General features: G+C 42.0%; 1 protein-coding gene across 1 annotated transcript; it reads right to left on the bottom strand.

Annotated features, from left to right (window-relative positions):
* Positions 1–391: 391 nt before the first annotated feature.
* Positions 392–20,209, bottom strand: GORAB (golgin, RAB6 interacting). The gene is made up of 5 exons (XM_004599181.3): positions 20,145–20,209; positions 12,760–13,114; positions 10,114–10,215; positions 7,360–7,500; positions 392–1,068 (listed from the first exon to the last, which is right to left on the bottom strand). Exons 1-5 carry the CDS (start codon positions 20,203–20,205, stop codon positions 624–626), a joined length of 1,104 nt encoding a protein of 367 aa, XP_004599238.2. The 5' UTR covers positions 20,206–20,209; the 3' UTR covers positions 392–623.
* Positions 20,210–21,329: the final 1,120 nt, after the last annotated feature.

Here is a 21,329-nt window from a genome sequence, read left to right as displayed (position 1 = left end):
TGCATGTGTGTCCGTGTATCAATTAACCGAATATTTGGCTGTAAAATAAAACCATGCAAAGGCAAATTGAACACAAGTTACATTGTCTTAAGTTGTCTGGTTCTTTACCCAAGCTGCACTCTTTAGGTTGTGCTTTGCAACTCCAGCAATCCAATTTGTGACATTTCCCGCCCCCCAGCATCTCTTTTCACAAAGTAACTTTTCTATCTGCTTACTGATTACACAAAATATGACTTCCATTGTCAACACTTTTCCCAGGAAAAGGAATATGCATTTGACTGGGTTTTAGGTATCATTTTTCAACCTGCCTTTCTATATTTACTTGGTCTAAAAACACTCTAATCATGTCAGTTTTCACTGGTCCTTTTAAACAACATCTTTTTTTTTTTTTCACCTAGTAATAAGGAGAAAAGGAATTCTGAAGGTATTGGACATATTCTTTGATATAAATTTATCATAATTTGGGACCAGAATTCTCAAACAAGTTAACCTACTAACAGCAATCATGAATTCAAAAATGAACAGTTTTAACCAGTCATTTAGCAGAGGTACAGGGTAAAAATCTCTTCGAGGAAGCACACTTTATAGATATCCATATGAACTTAAAAAACAACTCTGGTACTTCACGTGGTCCCAACAGTGGAAATGTGATTAGCTTTTTGTTCTGGATAGCCTGCTCTAACGGGAATGCTACTGGAACTTTCACACTGGTCACGTATCTTTGGGGAAGCACCTTGTTCTTGAGGTTTCGTGTTCTCATCCGTAAGTCCTACAGTCAGACTCTCCCCAGCAGGGGGAAGTGGCCTCTCCAGATGAGCCACTTGTCTCCTTGCTTCCATTTCTTGTTCCTGAAGCATCTTTTCCACTTCCACCTCAAGCTCCAGTGCTTCCTCATCAGCGTGCACGTCCAGCTGCTGCATCAACTCCTCCAGCTTCTTGGCCTTCCGAAGCTCATTCTGCTGTATGATCGTGCAGAGATGCTCGGTGAGTTGCTCTTTGAGCTCCGTCTTGCGCTGTAAATCCAGCTTTGCTGTGATGTACTCTGCCTCAGCCCTGTCAAAACGCTTCCTGCAAAGAGAGAGGCAAAAATGGACCCACTGGTTTTCCATCGAGAATATGTGAAGTGGGGTCTACAAATCATCACACAACGCTAACATTGGGAAGGAAATGCATGAAGAAGCTATGAACCTTAAAACTGAAAATACTCATCTACAACCTAAACAAGATTACGGCTGCTGAATCCATAGTCACCTGATTTCAAAATTATTCCACACTTATTTCTTCCGTCCAAAGCTGTGCTTGACTGAACGCAGGCTAAATGTCTGAATTCTCACCTGTGTTTGCTTCAGGAGGGGGGACAGCCTTGACTTTGATTTTTTTCAAGATTTACTTATGTATTTGAAAAGCAGACAGAAAGGGACAAAGGCAGGAGCCAGTAGTTTCATCTGGCTCTCCCATGTGGGGGCAGGGGCCTGGCCACTTGGACCATCTTCTGCTAGCGTTTTAGCTGTATCATCAGGGAGCTGGAAGAGAAATGAAGCAGAGGGTACCTAAACCAGTGCTCCTATGGGATGCCAGCATCACAGGCAGCAGGTTAACCCACTAGGCCACAATGCAGCCCTAAAAGCTCTAATTCACAGCATTTTCCAGCATCTATGATAGAAACACTAGCACCTGGTCAATTTCAACCTAGAAACAGAACAGCGCAGAGAGCAGAACTGGGAAGAGATGAATACACTGTGTTCTGATGGACCAGCGTCGGGTAGCTCCCACCATACAATTCATCGAATTTATAAAGGTAAAACAAAATGGAGAAAGCAGAAAATGTGGTCCCCTGGGAACTGATTAGAAAAATGAATTAGAAAAAATGTTAAATAGAAAAGGAAACTTGGGGATCCATGTAGTTTTGTTGACAATCGGAGTCACACAATATTGCAGAGACAAGTCCTGTTGACTGCAGGACACTAGCAGGCTCACTGCCTTTTCCTCGCCAGCTGCAAGTGCCATCCTCCAGCTACGAGGATGAAAACACACCTCCAGATGTGGCTAAGTGTCTGGCAAGGTGTTACAGCGCTCTCAGCTGAGAACTCCTCGGTTCAGAACATTCCCTCACTACTCAGCAACAGACTAATGCTAAACTTGCATTAAAAAATGTCATGCATTTACACATCATCTGTATTGATAAGTAACACCAGTTTGGTTTTAAAAAAAAAAGGGTAATTCTACTGAAGAAGTCACTCTTCCTTTTTGGCTTTTGCTCTTGGTTGGCACACAAAAAAATCAGTATCTTTGCTCAATTTTTTTTTTTGCTTTTTCCCTGCTGTTGCTTTTGTTTCTGCAGCAAGAAAAAAATGGGGTGTTAATTCTTCCTGTTACAAGAGGTTGGTCCCATCTGCCAAATAAGTTCTTTAACTTAATCCCCAATGACACTTGCTATGACCAAGCTTCTTGCCTGGTACAACTGTCTGCATCAATTCAGTGTAGCTCCTTTCTTGTGTGAGAGTTACAGCAGTAAAAACAAAACAAACCCAACAAAAAACCTGGGATATTCTTAATATAAGATTATCTGTCTTAGAAGGAAACAGTTAAAAAGATTGAACTCCTTTCCAAGATTTATTTTTATTTATTTCAAAGGAATTACAGACAGAGGGAGAGAATCTGCCGTCCATTGGCGCACTCCCCAAAACGCTGCAATGGCTGGAGCTGGGCCAGCATGAAGCCAGGAGCCAGGAGCTTCATCTGAGCCCCTAGGAGGATGAACGGGCCCAAGGAAAGGGGCCATCTTCCATTGCTTTCCCAGGCACATTAGAGCAGGAAGCTGCATCAGAAGTGACGTTCTGATGTAAACTGCCACCCAGAAGCGGTGCCAGCACTGCAGGTAGCAGCTTAACCACTGTGCCACACTGATGCCACTTCTCCCAGCCCCCAATAAACTTTCTGATTTTAGAGAACTCAGGGTTCAGAATGTTCCTCCATCATTTCCTGCATGCACTTGTTTTGGTCATACGTTTTCTTAGATGCAAAGAACAGGCATCTGGGGTAAGCTAGCTCAGGTTTTACTGTATGGGACAATTTCACAAGGCTCTTTTCTTCAGTGCTTTAAAAAGTCAAATGGTTTTTCTCAATTGAGCTTGCCATTCTACCCACAGCCCAATATGGCCACCAGCTGTAGGCTGTAACTCCAACTCACCCCACTCAATGATTCAGCTCTCAATTCCAGAAGCAGAACCTGCATTGGCCTGGCTCATCTCAGTTTAACAGAGCTTAGCTCCCGGACTCAACGTCCTGGAATCAGTAGGACATCTCTGTTCCAATCAGGTGTGCCCCGGGCCAGCATCATGAGCACAAAACAGTTAGGTTTCTATGGATACGGTGGCAGGAACGCAATAACTGAAACCTCTTGTGAAGTGACCCTGGGTACTTAATTTCAGCGGTTTACATGGCCTATCTACACACCCGTGAGGATAACAACACATCACAGGGGTGTTAAGTATTGAACAGTACCACTGGGCAGGCACGCAGCCCACTGCCTCTGAGGTACTCAAGAAACAAACTCCTCTATTGAGTACTGGGGGAAAAAAAAACGTACTGCTGTTCTATTAAGTATAACAGTATGCTGCTGGAAACTTGAAAACTTAAAAACTTTCACAATGTTCACTGACAGTATTTCAGTTTGCACGGTGACTTAGTAATATAATAAGACTAGTCAGATTTTCAATGACTATGTTCAAGGAATCATTCTAAAGGAACTCTGTAGGCTACCTGAATCCTGTATTCACATAATTTATACAATATCCTGCTCATGGATATTCTCGCATCAAGCCAAGATCGCTGGCAATATAAATCCTCCTCCTGTGTAAGGCTGCTCTCTCTCAGCCAGTCAACAGACATTTACAGACTGGGCCCGAGAACACTGTATTGAAATTAACATTTGCAAATATAGGTCCCTCGGTTTGCATTCATCTTTCATCCTGGATAAATCACTGAAGACTTTTGTATTTTGTTTATTTATTTAAAGTCCTTCTGGCCAGAAACATGCACATCCATTCTCGTGCAGAGAGATTTACGTTTACCCGTAAAGATGGGTTTTACAAACAGCATCTGGGCACAGGTGGATAACAGTGAAGCAGTCAGAATACTCTACAGCAGAATAAGCGCATCACACACAACACAGACACACAGCGCTGGAAATGCCATTAGAGAACTGGACACTGAAAGATTTAATGAATGTTATTTCAAGGATTTTAGAAAAAAATGTCTCCTGGGTGGTAACCCACAATTTTTTAAAAGACTAAATCTTAACCCTCAAAATACCATAAGGTTCTGTGGATCCACTTTCAGTTCCCTTTCTCAGCAGTTCTATTTGTACAGATTAACAAATCAGGAGTTTTATCCCTTGTTAGAAGTTTCAAAATTCGGGCCCGGCGGTGTGGCCTAGCGGCTAAAGTTCTCACCTTGAAAGCCCCGGGATCCCAAATGGGTGCCGGTTCTAATCCCAGAAGCTCCCCTTCCTATACAGCTCCCTGCTTATGGCCTGGGAAAGCAGTCGAGGACGGCCCAAAGCTTTGGGACCCTGCACCCGCGTGGGAGACCCGGAAGAGGTTCCTGGTCCCGGCATCGGATTGGTGCGTACCGGCCCGTTGCAGCTCACTTGGGGAGTGAAACATCGGATGGAAGATCTTCCTCTCTGTCTCTCCTCCTCTCTGTATATCCGGCTTTCCAATAACAATAAAATCTTTCAAAAAAAAAAAAAAAAGAAGTTTCAAAATTCAAAGAGAAAATTTACTTTTTAAAAAAATACAATGAATTTGGGGCCTGGTATGGTGGCCTAGTGGCTAAAATACTTTCCTTGAACACACTGGGATCCCATATAGGCACCGATGCTAGTCCCAGCAGCCCCGTGTCCCATCCAGCTCGCTGCTTGTGGCCTGGGAAAGCAGTCGAGGACGGCCCAAGGCCTTGGGACCCTGCACCCACATGGGAGACCAGGAGGAGGCTCCTGGGTCCTGGCTCCAGATCGGCACAGCACCGGCCATTGTGGTCACTTGGGGAGTGAATCATCAGATGGAAGATCTTTCTCTCTGTCTCTGCTCCTCTCTGTATATCTGACTTTCCAATAAAAATATTAATACATTTAAATATATACATATATATTATGAATTTTATTTTATAACTAGTTTAGATGTGTTAAACGGATACTTTTATTTACCCAAAATCCATCAGAGGATAACACATATCTTACTTCTCTTATATTTTCAGATATTTTGCCATCTCATCACCTTAAGAGTTATTTCATGATTATTCATTTAATCATTCCCCTTTGGGCTTAAAAAGCCGAAACAACAAGAAAATAGAAAAGGATACATTTACTTTCTCTTCTGTGTTAAGGTACCACAACCGCTCAAGCAGGTACAAAAGGGGCAGATTTTGTGGTGCTGGGGGGTTAAGATGCTCTCTGGGTGACTGTTTCTCTTATTAGCGTGCAGGGTCCAGCACCAGCTAGCCCACTTCTGAACCAGCGTCCTGCCCTGCGGCCTGCAAAGGCAGCAAATAACGGTTCAGCAACCACTTGGGGTTCTGCCATCTGTGAGGTCCAGTCGGGCTCTGGGCCTCCCGGCTTCGGCCTGGCCCAACCTAGCTGCTGCGGGCGAGTAAACCAAAGACACACAATCTCTCTTGCTGTGCAATTCTTGCCTTTCACATAAAATAACTTTATTTTTAAGTTCTAAAAAACCCCTGGAAATAGCTTCATTACTTCTTCTTAGTTTTCACTGAATACAGTTGAGAAGTAGTAGCTTCTTCATTTTTTGTCTATAGACAAAGTAAAAAAAAAAAAAAAAATCAGAGGAAGACAGTTTGCTGCTGTTGTGTAATCAAAAGGAATGTTACAGAAGGCTTAAAACAGCCTTCTGAAGATATCCAGTTTCCAATTACCAGAACCTGTATATTATTACTTTATGTGACAAAATAGTGATGGAAAGTTTCTCTCTCTCTTCCTCTCAGTGTAACTCCACCTCTCAAGTAGATAAAATAGAACTTTAAAAAAAATCCTTCTCCAGTTTCTACTATGAAAAAAACATTAGTAAGATTATATTTCTGTTAGTACCCAGCACTGAATCTTGTAGTACGATCTAGCCATGTAAAAGGCTAGCAAGGCATAAAAATGCTCCTCTGGCTAACTTAAGTTATAGAGAATAAAAGTTCTAAAAAATCAAAGCTTACTTTAGCCTTAATATCTTGGTTACCTCCTCAATGGCCTTATTAATAAAAGTCTGGGACTTCTGTTGATCAGCTACTGAAGGCACTAGTTTAGGCTGTTAATTAATAAACGCAACTCATTAAGTCTGATAGCATATGGTCACACAACAATTCCAACAGTCACAAGGACAACCACAGCCTCTTTCTCAAACGCTAAACAGTGAATTACAAACCACAATCAAGAATTTCCTCTTTATTAAATTGTTATATAAACATTCTGATGTTGTGGTTTACCCTGGACTAATGAGGCATTCTCATTGATTTCTAGTGTTACAGAGAAAGATGCAAAACTGAGTTATTAACACAGCATTCCCTTGTGAAAAAAAGACAAACCCGGATGATTAAAGCAATGTTGAGGGGACCAAAACCCCTGAAATAGGACAGAGTTTTGCCCTTTTATCTGTTCGCAAAGTCCATGTAATTCTTTACATGTGTTACTTCATTTAAAAACACTCCATGAATTTTTTCCCTCTTTGAGAAAAATGTTAGTGGTTGAAACCAAGGAAACATGGGATATCACACTATTTTGTACACAGTATGTCTGAGATGCAAAAAACAGACAAAAGGAATCCACAAGTTTTTAAGAGATACTTTTAAAATTTAAACTTTAAAAAAATTAACCTAGATCTAAGATAAATAAAAAAATTTTTTAAAAAAGCTAAATATTTTCACTATGATGAAAACTAAAGAAAAAACTTGACTCCAATCTAATAAAAACCATCTCAAATAACACAAAAGTTTAATGGAAACAGCACACATTTGGTGATAAGAATAATATGCTTTTAGAGGTTAAGTCCCTCAGACATTTACTCTGATAAATTCTGAGAGATTAAAGAAAAAAGTCCAAAACATCCAATTTCTGATGGATTACCAACAGGGGCTAAAATATAATGCAAGGACTACTATAACAGACATATGGACAAGGTTAGCTGGTAGAGTTAAGGGAGGCTGCACAGAAGAAGAGATCTGAATTGGAACCAAAGAGAAACAGGCCTTGCACCAAAGAGGCTGGTTCGGAGGCGTAGGCGCTGATATACAGCAAAGCTATTGGCCCAGCTAGCCATCAGATTCCTGGTTTTGAATGGAATTTTCTCAACTCACCGGGCATAGGAGTAGTCGAGGCTGGCCTGGTCAATCCGGTTCCTGAGGATTCCAATGTCAGAGGAGACCATGTCATCTAATGCCTGTAACTCCTTCTGGATCCGCTTCAGTTTCACGGTCTCTGCCTGAGTTCTTTTAGATCTAGAAAATCAGGAATGTGCAGGGATAAAAATCAAAAACATGTCAAAATCATGTAGCCACAGATCATGGAAGAGAAAGGGTAAGACACTGTGTATTTACGAACTGTGGAAAATTAGATAAGCCAGAAAAACTACACAAAAAGCTGATAACATTCTGCTGTATCTCTAATAATGCATCCGAGCATCTCCCCTGTATTTTGTCCAATTTTCTATTAGCACCTATAATTTTCACAAACAAGACAGAAAGAACGAAGAAATTTCCCACAGTTCACTTGTGTGCGTTCATCATTCAATGTTAGAACAAACTCTAGAAGAAATACGTCTCAGTTCCCTTTATATTGGCACATTCAGCAAAGTTTCCCGAAGAGGTAATCTTAAATTCCTCTTCTTACTAAGCCTATTTTCATTCTGATGTTGTAAGCACTCAAGAACTGATAACAAGGGTCTACACTGTGGTTCAGAGGGCTAAGCTGTCAACTGCTATGGTAACATCACATAGGCTTGACTTCCGCTCCACATCTAGTAATGTACCCGGGAAAGCAGCATTGGACTGACTGGCCAAGTACCTGGGGCACATGGGAAACCAGAATGAAGTCCCCGACTCCTGGCTTCACTCACCCCCACTCTGCTGTTGAGGCTGCTTAAGGGGCGAACCAGTAGATGGGAGATCTCCCTCTAGCTCTGTTCTTCTCTCTGTAACTCTACCCTTCAAATAAACAAATCTTAAAAAACAGATACCTATGTTAAACATTTCTTTATACAACTGAAACTTCCACTTGGCTTCTTTGGAACCCGTTTTCCCAAACATTTATTGCTGTTACTCTTTTCTCAAAACAAAAGTAGAGGTCTTAAAACTCTTTACTGAAGCTCAAAACCACAACACTGTTGTCTCTGTTTCAAGGCACGGCCAATCTCATCAACTCCCAAGCCCTCACAACTGCCAAGTACAATACACATTTAAAGAGAGAGGTTAAGGAAATACAAGAGTGAACTTTTAATCAGGATTTCAGTTATTTCAAAATTCCACACACATTCTCAAGGGAGAACAAAACTTTCCACATGAAACCACTATACTGCTTCTTAACACTCTCCTGGCTTCTACTCCATTATGCTTTCATCCTTTCTATCAACAAAAGTTCCTTACCAATATAATTCTTTCACTGAAGCACTTCACTTCCTACCTCTTTAACAAGCCAATCATTAATTTCCTTACATTTCTGTCCATGGTGATGCTTTCTGTCGTAGGTCAAAGGCACCTAGTTAAGAAGTACTGAGTCTGCACATTTTTTTTATATATAAAATCCTCAGTAAACAGCCTCCCAATTTTTTCCAAATCAAACACTACTATAATGTTTTTTAATAACCACTTCTGGGAGGAAAAAAAAAAAAAGAAAGCATCACTTTTTTTTTTTCCCCTTGAAATACATACATTCCTTTGGCAGATAATTCTGAATTACTTTTACATCCATCTACCTTTCTCTACCTTTTCCACTGCAGCTACACATACGTCTATCTCAAAGAACAGTTCTGCCAAACTTTTATGCTGGTCTAAAAAGAAAACACCATTGAGTATTTACCTGCATAGAGTTTTCACTACTCTCAACCATTTCTTTATTAACTAAGTTTAAATTTCTAAGGTCACAGGAGATAAGAAACTACAAACCAAGGGGTGGTGAGTGGGTGAAGAGTGTCCTACATCTAAGTGTTGGTGATCCAGGCTGGCAGAACACAGTAAATGAGAAGGGACTACTGACAATCCTCACATTGAGGGATGAAGCAAAAACTCAGGATTCCCAAGCTTATAACTGTAAGTCATTAAGAAAAGTTTAACTATATTATGCATCTTCTATTAATGGAGGCAGGATAAATTACATAAGAAAAATATCCACAGAAAACAGAATTAGATTTTTGACGGTGTAAGTCACATATAACGCATAACCTTACTCCTCTAACAACAGATCTCCAAGGCCAGTTAAATTAAAACCTGTATTTGTGGCTAATGTACATATATTGATAGCTGTTTATTGCTTTCTTTCTGAATGTGCAGACAGTTAAAACTGAAAACACTGAAAATGATTCTTAAGGGTTTTTGTTGTTGCTTTGAAGAGTATTTTATTTATCTGAAAGTCAGGAGTTGCAGAAAAGAGAGAGAGAATGAAATTGCCATCAGCTCATTCATCCCCCAATGTCTTCAACGTCCAGGCTGAACCAGGAGCCGTTAGCTTCATCCAGGTCTCCTACATAGAACATGCAGGCCATCATTTCTTGCTCTGTTCTGGACATTAGCAAACAGCTGGAGTGAAAGTGCAACAGCCGTGACATCAACCAACACCCATATGGGATGATGCCATCATGGAACTTTAGCTGCAATGCTAACCCCAATGTTTAATTCTTACTGGCAATAATGTGTGTGTAAATTCAGTATGATCTATGCTTTAAAAGTACCCCTTAGTAAATGAATATTAGAATTTCAGTATTACTGCTAAAGCATAATAACTTGCTTAGTTAGCCTTCCACATAATGGTCGTAGAGACATCAGCCTGTTAGAAAATGAACAGGTGACATGACAGAATTGATCGCAGGTTACAGACATCTCCTGCCTCGAGTGCCTCACCTTTCTGCAATAGCTTTAGCCAACAGAGCTTTCTTACGTTTATTTTTCTCTTCCATTAGCCGTTGTTCTTCTTGGAGGACTTCCCAACGAGATTTTTCTTGCCTAGGCAGCAAAAGAAGTACAATAATGAATTCATTAAAAAGACAGCCACACCATCCCTCACCTTGCAATCTCAGGCCCTTAAGTATAAAATTTAATCAAGCAGATCACGTGCATTTTCTTTCAAAATTCCTCTTAAAAGAAATCCATCCATCTGCAGCTCATTATTTTGTTCTAATAGGAACAAAGGCTCTGAGCTGAAGAGGCTTACACAAATTGGACCTTTGAAATGCATTTTATGTATATAATCTAGGAACCCACAAACTGAAAGCCAGGGTACTATGGCATTTTCTTAGAAGTACAAAGACATTTGTGTAAGCGAGTTACGTATTACATGCAAAATGGCAATCAAAGCAAATTGGACTATAGCTGATGTCATAGTATACCTTCTAGTGTTCTACACTGAGAGGTTCCACCACCTTCAGTGTCTTTAATAAGCAATGTTTGCTTCATGCACTTTCACTTGTTCACTTTTTCCAAACCCTTCGGAGTTTCTAAATGGATTAGAACATTGAGCTAAAGCCAAGTAGAGCTATGCTAAAGAACACCTTCAACGCTTTCAAATTACACATTCTTCCCAAATCCAATTCTGAAATACATTACAATTTTCCAGTCACAAGCCGGACGTCCAACAAGGTAATAGTGATTTATTTCTCATAGCGACTTTAGTAAGTATCTATTCTGAAAGGTAGTGACCACTTCCTGTCCTTTGCTCTCCATTCCTGCTTTCACCTCAGACTTGGCACTGCTGGCTTCTCATTTTCTCTACTGCAGGCATCTCCTCAGCAGGTGCTTGCGGTCCAGCTCAGTGCACCCTCCCAGTGATCTGCAACATGGAAGCATGGAATTTCTCTAGCAGTTATGTTGACTGGGACTGTTCTTCCTCAGAGGGCTTGGGTAATGTGTTGGATCTGCCAAGCCACCAAGCAGACAACTTCTGCTTTGAAGCTCTTCTTGACTGTTTCATTCTCTGTTCTCCGCCATGTGCACCTTCCATGGAAGGGAGCACTCTCTAGGTTATGGTTTTTCTTTCTCCTTCTTAAAAGTTTAGAATTTCTCCTTTGCATAATGGCTGCTTTGATTATATGCATCCTGCAAATACTCTTTCAAGTATCTAACAAAACAAAACACACAGGAGGGGCACGCTTGGAGTGTCTGCACCCACGCCAGAAATGCCCAGGTTTGAGTCTTGGTTCTGCTTCCAGCTTCTGCAAGTCATAGAAAGCAGCAGATAACTGTTGAGGTATCTTTGCCACTCTTGGGAAAGACGTAGCTAGAATTCTTCATCCTCACTTCAGCCTGGTCCAGTTACAGCTGTCAAGGGGCATCTGGGAAGTGCACCAGTGAATGGAAACTGTCTCCCTCTGCCTTACAAATATAATGAAAATCAGCGTTTGAAAGTGTCCAGCTAAACTCATCTCTCCTGATAAGCTCCTCTCAACACAGTTCTCAGAGCTCTGCTGATAAACTACTCTTAAAAGAAATTTAGACGTATGCACTTGTTCAACACTGGCTTCAAAATGCATGTGGTTGTATATTTCTTGTCAAATTATTTCCTAAGCGTTAAGCTTCTGGTAGTAAGAGACATTAAAACCTCATAGTACAGCATCTAGATCAGTAGATTCAGAAAATATCTGGGATTAGACAAAATATGACACTTTGGAAAAAGGCAATACAGAAACACATGCCATTTCTTTTCCTCTACTTCTCCCATGAGAACTCACAAGTCAGAAGGGCAACTTCTAAAGTGTGCTGAAACTAAATCATATAGACTCTTTCTAATCTATACACACTCACCCTCCTCCCCCAGCCGTAGGAAGAAAAGAAATTGTCTACAAAAAAAACCAAAAAAAATCTATGTCTGCAAAAACTAAATTCGAGAGGGGATTACAGGGAGGAATCCGAGAAGTGTGGTTGTCTCCTTGGAATTGTTTGGAATGCATGAAATCTGTTCTCTGGATATTGATGAAAAGTTTAAAAGACTCAAATATACATACACTCAACAAATTGTTTAAATCTACTGATGTAATTAAATTCCTATATTGTGTCGCTTGACCTCTTTATCAGTGCCTTTTACCGGGCCAGTGAGGTACAGTATGGAAGCTGACAACCGTATTCAAAGGGGAGAGTAGTACCACGCCTGGGAAAACTGCCTCTGGGGAGCATCAAGGACAGGGCTTTGGAGCACTTGCACATGAACTTCACTCTCCACTTCTTAGCTGTATGTTGCCTTTAAGAACACAGTATCTTCCCTGATTCCCGAATAGTTTATTTCTAAAGCAAATAATAATAATAATAATAATAATAGACATGAATTGTAAGGCTCTTGTGAAAACTCAATGAAATAAATTCTTCAAAAGTACCTAACAGAGCCTTATGTGTTACAGCCAATTTCCAGTAGTTTATTTATCATTCTTCTAAACTTGAAAACAAAACGGAAGAGATGTTAAAAAAAAAAAAGAGGCAGTAAATCTTATTTCCTGAAAGCTCAATGGAGAAGAAAACAGCAAGAATAAAAGAATCTCACGGACATATAGACTTACTAACAATTCCACTGTCTTTTTCTCCAATTTGCAATCTGGTTTGGGAGGTAAAACCTCAACATTTTGGTGACCATCATGGGAATTTTCAAGTCTGGTTTCCCTTGGTTGGCTTTCGATAGGCGGAGGTTTTCCGTCGCCAAAGGGAGTGGTGTGGGTGAGAGCGCTGGGAGGAGCAAGGGGAGAAGGTGCTTTGCGAGTGTCAGGTCTCTGCTTCGGCGCAGAAAGCGGCCGCTCTGGAGGTGACAAGGCCGATCCATCTTGAAGACCCAGTTTCTGGCTTTGCTCTAAAACAGCTTTTTCTCGCTGAAGTTGCTGCCGACTTTTCTTCACAGGGACACGCCGCTGTGGTTCAAACGGATCTGCAGGGAACAGGAAAGAGGAGCATTCCGCTGTGTGAGCAGCACATGAGGACAACTTCTCCAAGGCAACAAACCACTGATACACCCAACTCGGAGAATAACTCTGGAGACCCCTCCCTCCCTCCCTCCCTCCCTCCGCCACCGCTTTCTCCACCTGGGATGGCCAGCGGAAGGCAGCCACCTTCCTACAGTTTCCAGAGTTCTCACATTACAGTGTCAACATTGAACAGAAACTATCCCAAATCTCTATTTATCTTCAATGGAAGGCCGTTTGACTGTGAGTTGGGGTTTAGGACACAAAGCAAGGTTTCTGTTTCAACCTGATTGGATAACTATCAAAAGAATCAACTAATTGTGACTAAACACCGTAAGCGTTGAAGTATGATATACCTTTAATTTAATGTACAATTCTCCTTTCTTCCTGAAGCAGAATGGCCGCTGAGTTTTGCAGTGGGATCTCCTCCAATCATAACAGGTTTTAGGGCAATATGACACATAGGCAGGTACTGTGACAGCAGTGTAGCTGAGTGAAGTCTCTTATTTCTAGGAAAACTAGCTAATCCTAAATAATTTTCTTTCATCTTGCAGAGCACCCACAGCTGCACCCGTCAGCATCTTATCAACCTCTAATCAAAGTACATTCAAACTAATCTGAATGTTGTCCACAAAAAAAGCAATTCAAGGATAACCTAGAGTTTATACTCCAAAGCACAATTAAATAATATACTTTATTATAGTTTTTAGACTTCCAACGCCAGTTAACCTCTTACTTTGGGTCACAAATGGAGAATTTACTCACATCCACACTTTATTAAAAAGGCCTATAAACAGCATTCCCTATAAATGCCTAGGAAGGGAAATGGAGATGAGTTCTTTTTCTAAGTTCTGTGTGTTGCCCTTTGGCATAACACAAGTTCATTATCTAAATGTCTTCAAAGCTCTTGACTCCCAGTCTCAGATCTGCTTCCGTCCTCTCAGTAATGTCGGACTAGTTCATCACTTAGTGTCTGATTTGTCACCTCAAAACTATTCAAATGACCTGTCCTACTTAATTCTAAAGTACAATAATCAAACAAACATGTACAGAAAACATTAAAAAAAAAAACCACGTTAATGCTATCAAAAATAAATGCTATTGCTGACTTTAGCCAGAAACAAAAGATCCGCCTATATCCCACAACACACTTATTCTTGGCCACTGATCTTTATTCACAAAATTAGAAAATGTCACTGAATTTGCCTACATCCCAAACAAATTCATTGAATTATTAGTAATTTCCTTGCAATTTAGTTCATACAGCTTTTACTTTGCATCTTTACAGAATATGTGATCAAATTAAAAATTTTTGCTCCCCCCAAAATCCAGACCCTTAAACAGAGAACAGTGTTTTACATGTTGTGTATCGGGGGCTGTAAAAATCAACGACCGTGGCAAACTAAGGAGCACACTACAGAGGGTGCAGCGACAGTCCTACGCATCGCCTCTGTCACTTACACACTTCGGTCAGTGCAAACATAGTGACTATTCATGATCAACAGTTACATTTTTGGGCCTGGCACTATAGTGTAGTGGGTTAAAGTCCTTGCCTTGCACATGCAGGGATCCCATATGGTCACCAGTTCTAATCCCAGCAGCCCTGCTTCCCATCCAGCTCACTGCTTGTGGCCTGGGAAAGCAGTCGAGGATGGCCCACAGCTTTGAGACCCTGCACCCACATGTAGGAGACCCGGAAGAAGCTCCTGGCTTCGGACTGGCTCAGCCTGAAGAGTGAACCATCAGATAGAAGATCTTCCTCTCTGTCTCTCCCCCTCTTTGTACATCTAGCTTTCCAAGAAAAATAAATAAATCTTTTAAAAAATAGTTATGTTTTTATATAAAACATCTTTATTTTAAGTAGGGAAGTGTCAACTAGCAAAACTGGACTACTGTAAGGTGGAAACAACACTAGGATCTCACTTGTTTTCAGCAATAACAGCTTATTTCTTAATAGTATCAAGTGAAATTAGCAAAGGGGCCCAGGTAATGAGTCTCTCAGAGCTCCAGACTGACTGCACAGTCACCATTGGTGTCAGCCAACATGACAAAGGGCACAGCAAGAACCCGGACCGGTCTTGTCACAGCTACTAACTGCTCTGATGCAGTAGTGGCACTACCCTTCTATTCTGTTCACAATTCAGTGGCTGACCTGATACACTGCCCTACCCCCAAACGAGGGTAACTGGCTAGTTTGGAAAATACCACTAATGATTATCACCACTATTAACTTAGAAAGTTCAAGATTGAATGGAAGAAGGAAGAAAGGAAGAAGGGATGAGAAAGAAGGTAGAAGGGAGAAACCTTAAAATCAAACACATTTTTGAATTAAAAGTAAACCAAAGGACACCAGTTTGTGATCTTTGCTCTAAATCCTTTGCATTAAGCCTCGCTCCATCAATTCAAGAAAATTACCATTTCCAATATGTGTTGGTCATTCTCTTCCTTCTCTAATGACCACACTTTATCTACAAATTCTTCCTAAAATTTACATATTTGCTTTACCATTGTAAGACAGGTGTCACACACATTTTTCAACTTAATGTTATATAACCAATATTCACCCACAATGGTCCTTCTGATTCGGTCATTCATTGTGAATGTTCTGTGACAGTCCACTGTCAGAATTAACTACAGTCTACTGGTTTTTCCACTGGTGACCCTGGCTCCAGGCATATGCTTCTGTGGAATATTTTTTCTTTTTAATATTTATTTATTTATCCTTATTGGAAAGGATACTCCACTGCTTTCCCAGGCGAAAACAGGGAGCTGGGTCAGAAACGGAGCAGCCGGAACGTCAACTCATACCCATATGGGATGCTGTGCTGGGAGGTGGAATTGGCCTGCCCTGGGATTTTGCTCTTCTGTCTATTTTTTTTTTTTAAGGTTTATTTATTTTTATTACAAAGTCAGATATACAGAGAGGAGGAAAGACAAAGAAGATCTTCCATCCGATGATTCACTACCCAAGTGACCACAACGGCCGGTGCTGTGCAGATTCGGAGCCAGGAGCCAGGAACTTCCTCCAGGTCTCCCAGGCAGGTGCAGGGTCCCAAAGCTTTGGGTTGTCCTCGACTGCTTTCCCACCACAAGCAGGAAACTGGATGGGAAGTGGAGCTGCCAGGATTAGAATCCAGTGCATTCCATGCGAGGACTTTAGCAGCTAGGCCACCACACCGGGCCCTCTTGTGTCTACTTCTACACAGGCAAGAGTCTGCCTTCATCTAAAAAATGAAGGGTCATCCAGTACAACCTTAGAGGAAATGTCAAGCTTGTTTCCTAAGTACACGCTCCATATACAAGATGCAGCTACCATATACGATTCTCTCCGGTATATTGTACTCTGCAACATTTTAATGGCTGTAAAATGTTGCATCACTGTGCTCTTGCTCTGCAAATCTCTGTACACCGGTGGTGGTGGAGCCTAATGTTTTCAAATTTTCTTTTTTTTAGGAAATATTTTGTCAACTTCTCTTTTGGCTTATTTATATTTTTCATATATCAAACAGCAAAAACACAACTAAAGAAAATATTTCAATATTACTAACAAAATATTCAAGACTTCCACAGGAAAAATTCTAAATATTATAAGAAATATTAAAGGCAACCCAGGTCAGTGGTAACATACACTACACCAATGGTACAGTTATTACATGAAGATATTACCTCCATTTCTCCTTCCCGCTCCATAAATCTACATTTTTAAATAAACAAAACGACACTTTCACAAGGCAGCAGAGAAGGAAACCATCATTGTGCGGCAGTGAGCTAAGTCACCATCTGCCCCGTGGCAATCCCATAAAAACACCAGTTGAAGACCCAGCTGTTCCACTTCTTTCCACCTGCTGCTAATGCATTAAAGTAGCAGGTGGTCCAAAGGCTCTGGTCCCTGCCACCCACTTTGGCAGCTAGGATGGAATTCCTGGCTCCATCTCTGCCCTGGCCTACCCTCACTGCCATGGCCATCTGGGGAGTGAACCAGCACATGGACCTCATTCCCCTTTCTCTCTTACTGACTGCCTTTCAAACAAATAAACAAAATCTTGGGGGGAAAAAAAGGAGAAAACCAAAAGTCTTCAAAATCATCCAAAGAGTCAATGCAATTTCAATCAAAATTCCTATTGTGTTTTTCATGAGATTTGGTAAAATTATTAAAGATTTTACATGAAAAGATAAAGGCTGAAGAGCAAGAAATTTTCAAAGAAGAAAAGCAGACTATATCAGTAGAAATCATTGGTAGTATCAAGCTTCAAGACTGTGTGATATTGGTGCAAGAGCAGATGAATCAATAACAGATTAGAACAGGGACCCCAGAATTTGACTCACAAATGGATGAAGCATTGTGTACGATGACAACGGCACAACAAATCAACAGCAGAAGGTAAGATTATTTAGCCAATGGACATGGGAGAAAGACAAAAATCACCCATACCTTACATTATATTTATAAAAAAAAAAACCTATTCAGTAAAGAAGAAAATTAGTATTTTGAACCTTATAGCGGGGACTACTTTATGACACAACAATGGCAACAATTATAAATCTGAAAATCATGTACCAGAAGTTATTAAACAGGATACAAATAACTAGCATTAGGAATAAACAACTGTGATCCATATTTACTTTAGTGGGAAATTAACAGCATGTGGCTATCCTGCTTTTATTTTAAGCTTGCAATTTTTCTGCATTATGAAAACTATCATACATACAACGTATGGATGTGTGTGTCACTCTTTCGCGCTGTAGAGATCCCACCCTGTATAGAGGCCATAAAAAGTAACGACACTGACAAATAAAACATGACTGCAGTGGCGTCACTTACAGTCAAGGTTAGACACACCCTCCACCTTTTGAAACACACAGGAGAATGACATGTCATGTAACTCGCTGTTGTTAACTGTAAGTAGGACACACGTCAATTCCTGGAGAAAGTACTGGATTGTCAATGTTCCATTTTCACATTTTTCTTCCTGCCATGGTGACCTCCTGAGTGACTACATAGAGCAGTCACCTGCCACCATGAAACTGGAGTGAGAAATAAAACTGTAGCATTCATATTTCAGGACTATTTGTGACTGCAGCTGAATTGGGCTTAATGTGTTCCATCACCCCAATCCGCCCCAAGTTCCCTATGCATCCGCCCTGACAGTGCTCCCTCACCCCCTGTGATCTCCTGTACAGATTCCCAGCATGCCTACTGTCTGACTTCTGACCTTGGGTAAACAGCATCAGACCATATATCATCATCTGCAACAGCTCTTTTTACCCAGAATCCTTGGAAAACTTATGGCTGGTTATTTCATGTGGCTGTAACTAATACATTCCCAGAAGCAACACAGCAGCCAACCAGGTGAATAACCACAACTCACTTACCTGTTCTCTTGTTAGTAAGCACTGGAGCTCTTGACAATGTTCTACGCCTGCTAAGAATATTGTTTGGCCTCTTTACCCAATGCACACACAGGTTGGTGTGCCGTAGCTTGTCCTTACTCCCCTGCAACCCACTTCATGTTCCTGCCTTATTTAAGTTTTTAAGGTCGGTAGAACACCTTAAAGTTCGTGAAAACGTGCACTATGAAAAAAAATCAACAAACATTTTTAAAAATGCACCAAAATAAAATAGTTTAAATGCCATTTTGCATACACGTTTTGAAACACCTTAATGGAAAAAAAAATGCTAACACGTTCCTCCGTCCTCAAAGCAGTCACGGAGTTGTGACTCGTCGCACATTCGAAGCTCCTGCGATCAAACCATGGGCTCAGACCTCTAGGCTCTCATCACTTTCTAGCAATCCCACACTGAGATTCTTCAAAATAGAGTTCTACCTAATAAATATACAACTTAAATGTCTTTATTGTTTTATTTGCTTCCATCAACACACACCTTCGTCAAACATTTCTAAGCTCCATCCCAGCACAGGGAGGCTGCTGCTAGCTCCATAGCAACCCCTTACACACCCTATTCTCCAATCATCCCCTGGCTGGTCCTCACTCGACGACCAGCTCTGTGAAGGCAAGGCCCATAACCCGCTCACTTCCGCATGCCTAAAGCTGAGGGTGACATCTGAAACTTGGAGTCAGACCCGAAAAACTGGGTGTGAATCAGCACATCAGGTTACCTGGTCAGTTCGCCACACACTCCGGTACTCCCATGATACAGCTTTGCAAAGCACTCCAATTCCAATAATCTACCAGGCCTTACATTACAGATTTACTCTTCTCCCACTTGTCCATTCTAGACAATCACACATCTATGGTAAAAGCGTACGCATAACCTGAGAAATATCCAATTTCTGCCATTCACAAAACTTAAATAAAATGCACAGTAAGACTGAATCTTTCTCCAACATAAAGCATTTAAATCATTGTATCAAGAGCGGTGTAAACTTCTCCCAGAAGGAGTGTGCACTGCCAGGGTCACGAATTCAGATCTTTAATGAAATTGCAACCACAAAGGAGCATTTTTTTCATGAAGACCTTTCCACCAAGTCTTGGCAATCCTGGTTCATGAAACGACTTTAAGCAGTACAACCCCACCGAATGACTGCTAGATTAGAAGAACATGATTGGAGCTTATCCCTAAACTAGAAAAGCAACAAAGTATACAATGGATTCACAGCTCATCTCCCCAACACCTTCTGCGTCAGAAAGAAGTGCAAACGTAACTGGACAACTGAAGTGGCATACGCCAAGTGTGGGTTTTACATTTTTTGTGCTTATTCAGACACCTGAGCGCTTCCCCTCCTACCTGCTTCTATCAACTGTCAAGAGTTTCAGCATGCTCTGCGCACTTGACCTGAACCCTCCAACCTCCCCAACCCCTGGTCTGTGCGGCCACTCTTCCTTACAGGACACACCCTTCTCTCAATCCCACTCCCTTCCGTGGGTTCCGAAAACCACCCGGCCTCAAAGAGGAGGGGAGCCCCACAGCCCCGTCCGCTCAGCCCCTGCCCTCCACAAGCCCAGGAAACAAACGTCGGGCCGCCCATTCGTCACCTTTCGTCTGCTTCAGTCTCCTCAGCTCCTCCTCCGAGAAGCCGGCCCAGCTCTGCGCCATCCGCGATCCCCCCAGGCGCCCCACTCAGCCCGGCACTGCCAGCACGGCGGCCCCGGCACTTCCGGCCAAGCAGCCCGTCAGCGCGCCCAGCCCAGACCGCCAGGCCCCCTCCGGCCTCAGGGGCCTGCGCCCTTCTAGGCTGCCTCGAGCACCGCCTGATAAACTACCTCGGCAAAAGTGGTCACACCGACAAGCGTGTCCTCTCGTTCGCTTCTGTTCGCCCTGCTTGCTTCTGAAATTTCGGACTCCACCGCTTCAGCAGAGATACAGGGAAATGGCGGCAGGAATTAGGGAGGAGATGAGCAGGCAGTTAGGTAGCGGCTGCGAGTGGGTGGGGAGGAGGGTGGGCGGGGCTGCCGCTGGACTCCAGGGTCAGCGCACCTGCTGACCGAGGTGGAGCGAGCGGCGCTCACCGGGGCGGTGGAGGAGGAGGTGACCTGCGAAGTCAAGGGCTTGGCTGGGAGGGGAAACTTGCTGAAAGCGTTCTTCCTGTTGACTAAGGAGATGGTCCTATTTGGGCTTGTAAAGACGAAGAAACGCCGAAGAGGGCGCAGGTGGAATTGGAGTAAAAGAGACTAGGCGCACTTGACCTAAGGAGCTATCCGATTGCTTCCGCTGCTGGGCTGCTTCCTGGATGTTTGGAGAATGCATCACCTTGTCACTGGGTGATTTCTTAAAGCCACTCTCCTTTAAAACTGAGTGCCCGTGCTTTCCCGGAGAAGGCTGGAATCAGGTTTCCGACAGGACACTGTAGGGAAATGGGCGTTCTGTCACTGCTGTTGCAACCCCAGCCCCACTGAGCTGCATTGAAGACGCGTTTAGATGATTAGAAATGCAAGCGGTAGCAGTGTGTACCAAACCATGTGATTAGAAGAAACCAGTAATTAGTTTGTTTCTATTTCTTTTTTTTTTCTCTCTCTCTTGGGCTGCAACAGCAAAAAAATTCTCATAGACTGAAACTGTAGTATCTGGGATGCACCTTCTCGCTTTACTCTATCGATATTTTTCAAGAAATTGAAATAAAGGGGTACCCTGAGAAACAAAAAGCGCCTCACCAAGAGCTGAAGTGAATAAATCAGATGTAGAAAGGTTATCAGAACGCAAGCAACGATTGTGATTTCTCT

This window comes from Ochotona princeps, chromosome 2, assembly GCF_030435755.1.
Source record: "Ochotona princeps isolate mOchPri1 chromosome 2, mOchPri1.hap1, whole genome shotgun sequence".
Taxonomy (NCBI): domain Eukaryota; kingdom Metazoa; phylum Chordata; class Mammalia; order Lagomorpha; family Ochotonidae; genus Ochotona; species Ochotona princeps.
The sequence above is the reverse complement of the archived record's forward strand: the minus strand, read 5'-3'. Positions and strand labels throughout refer to the sequence as shown.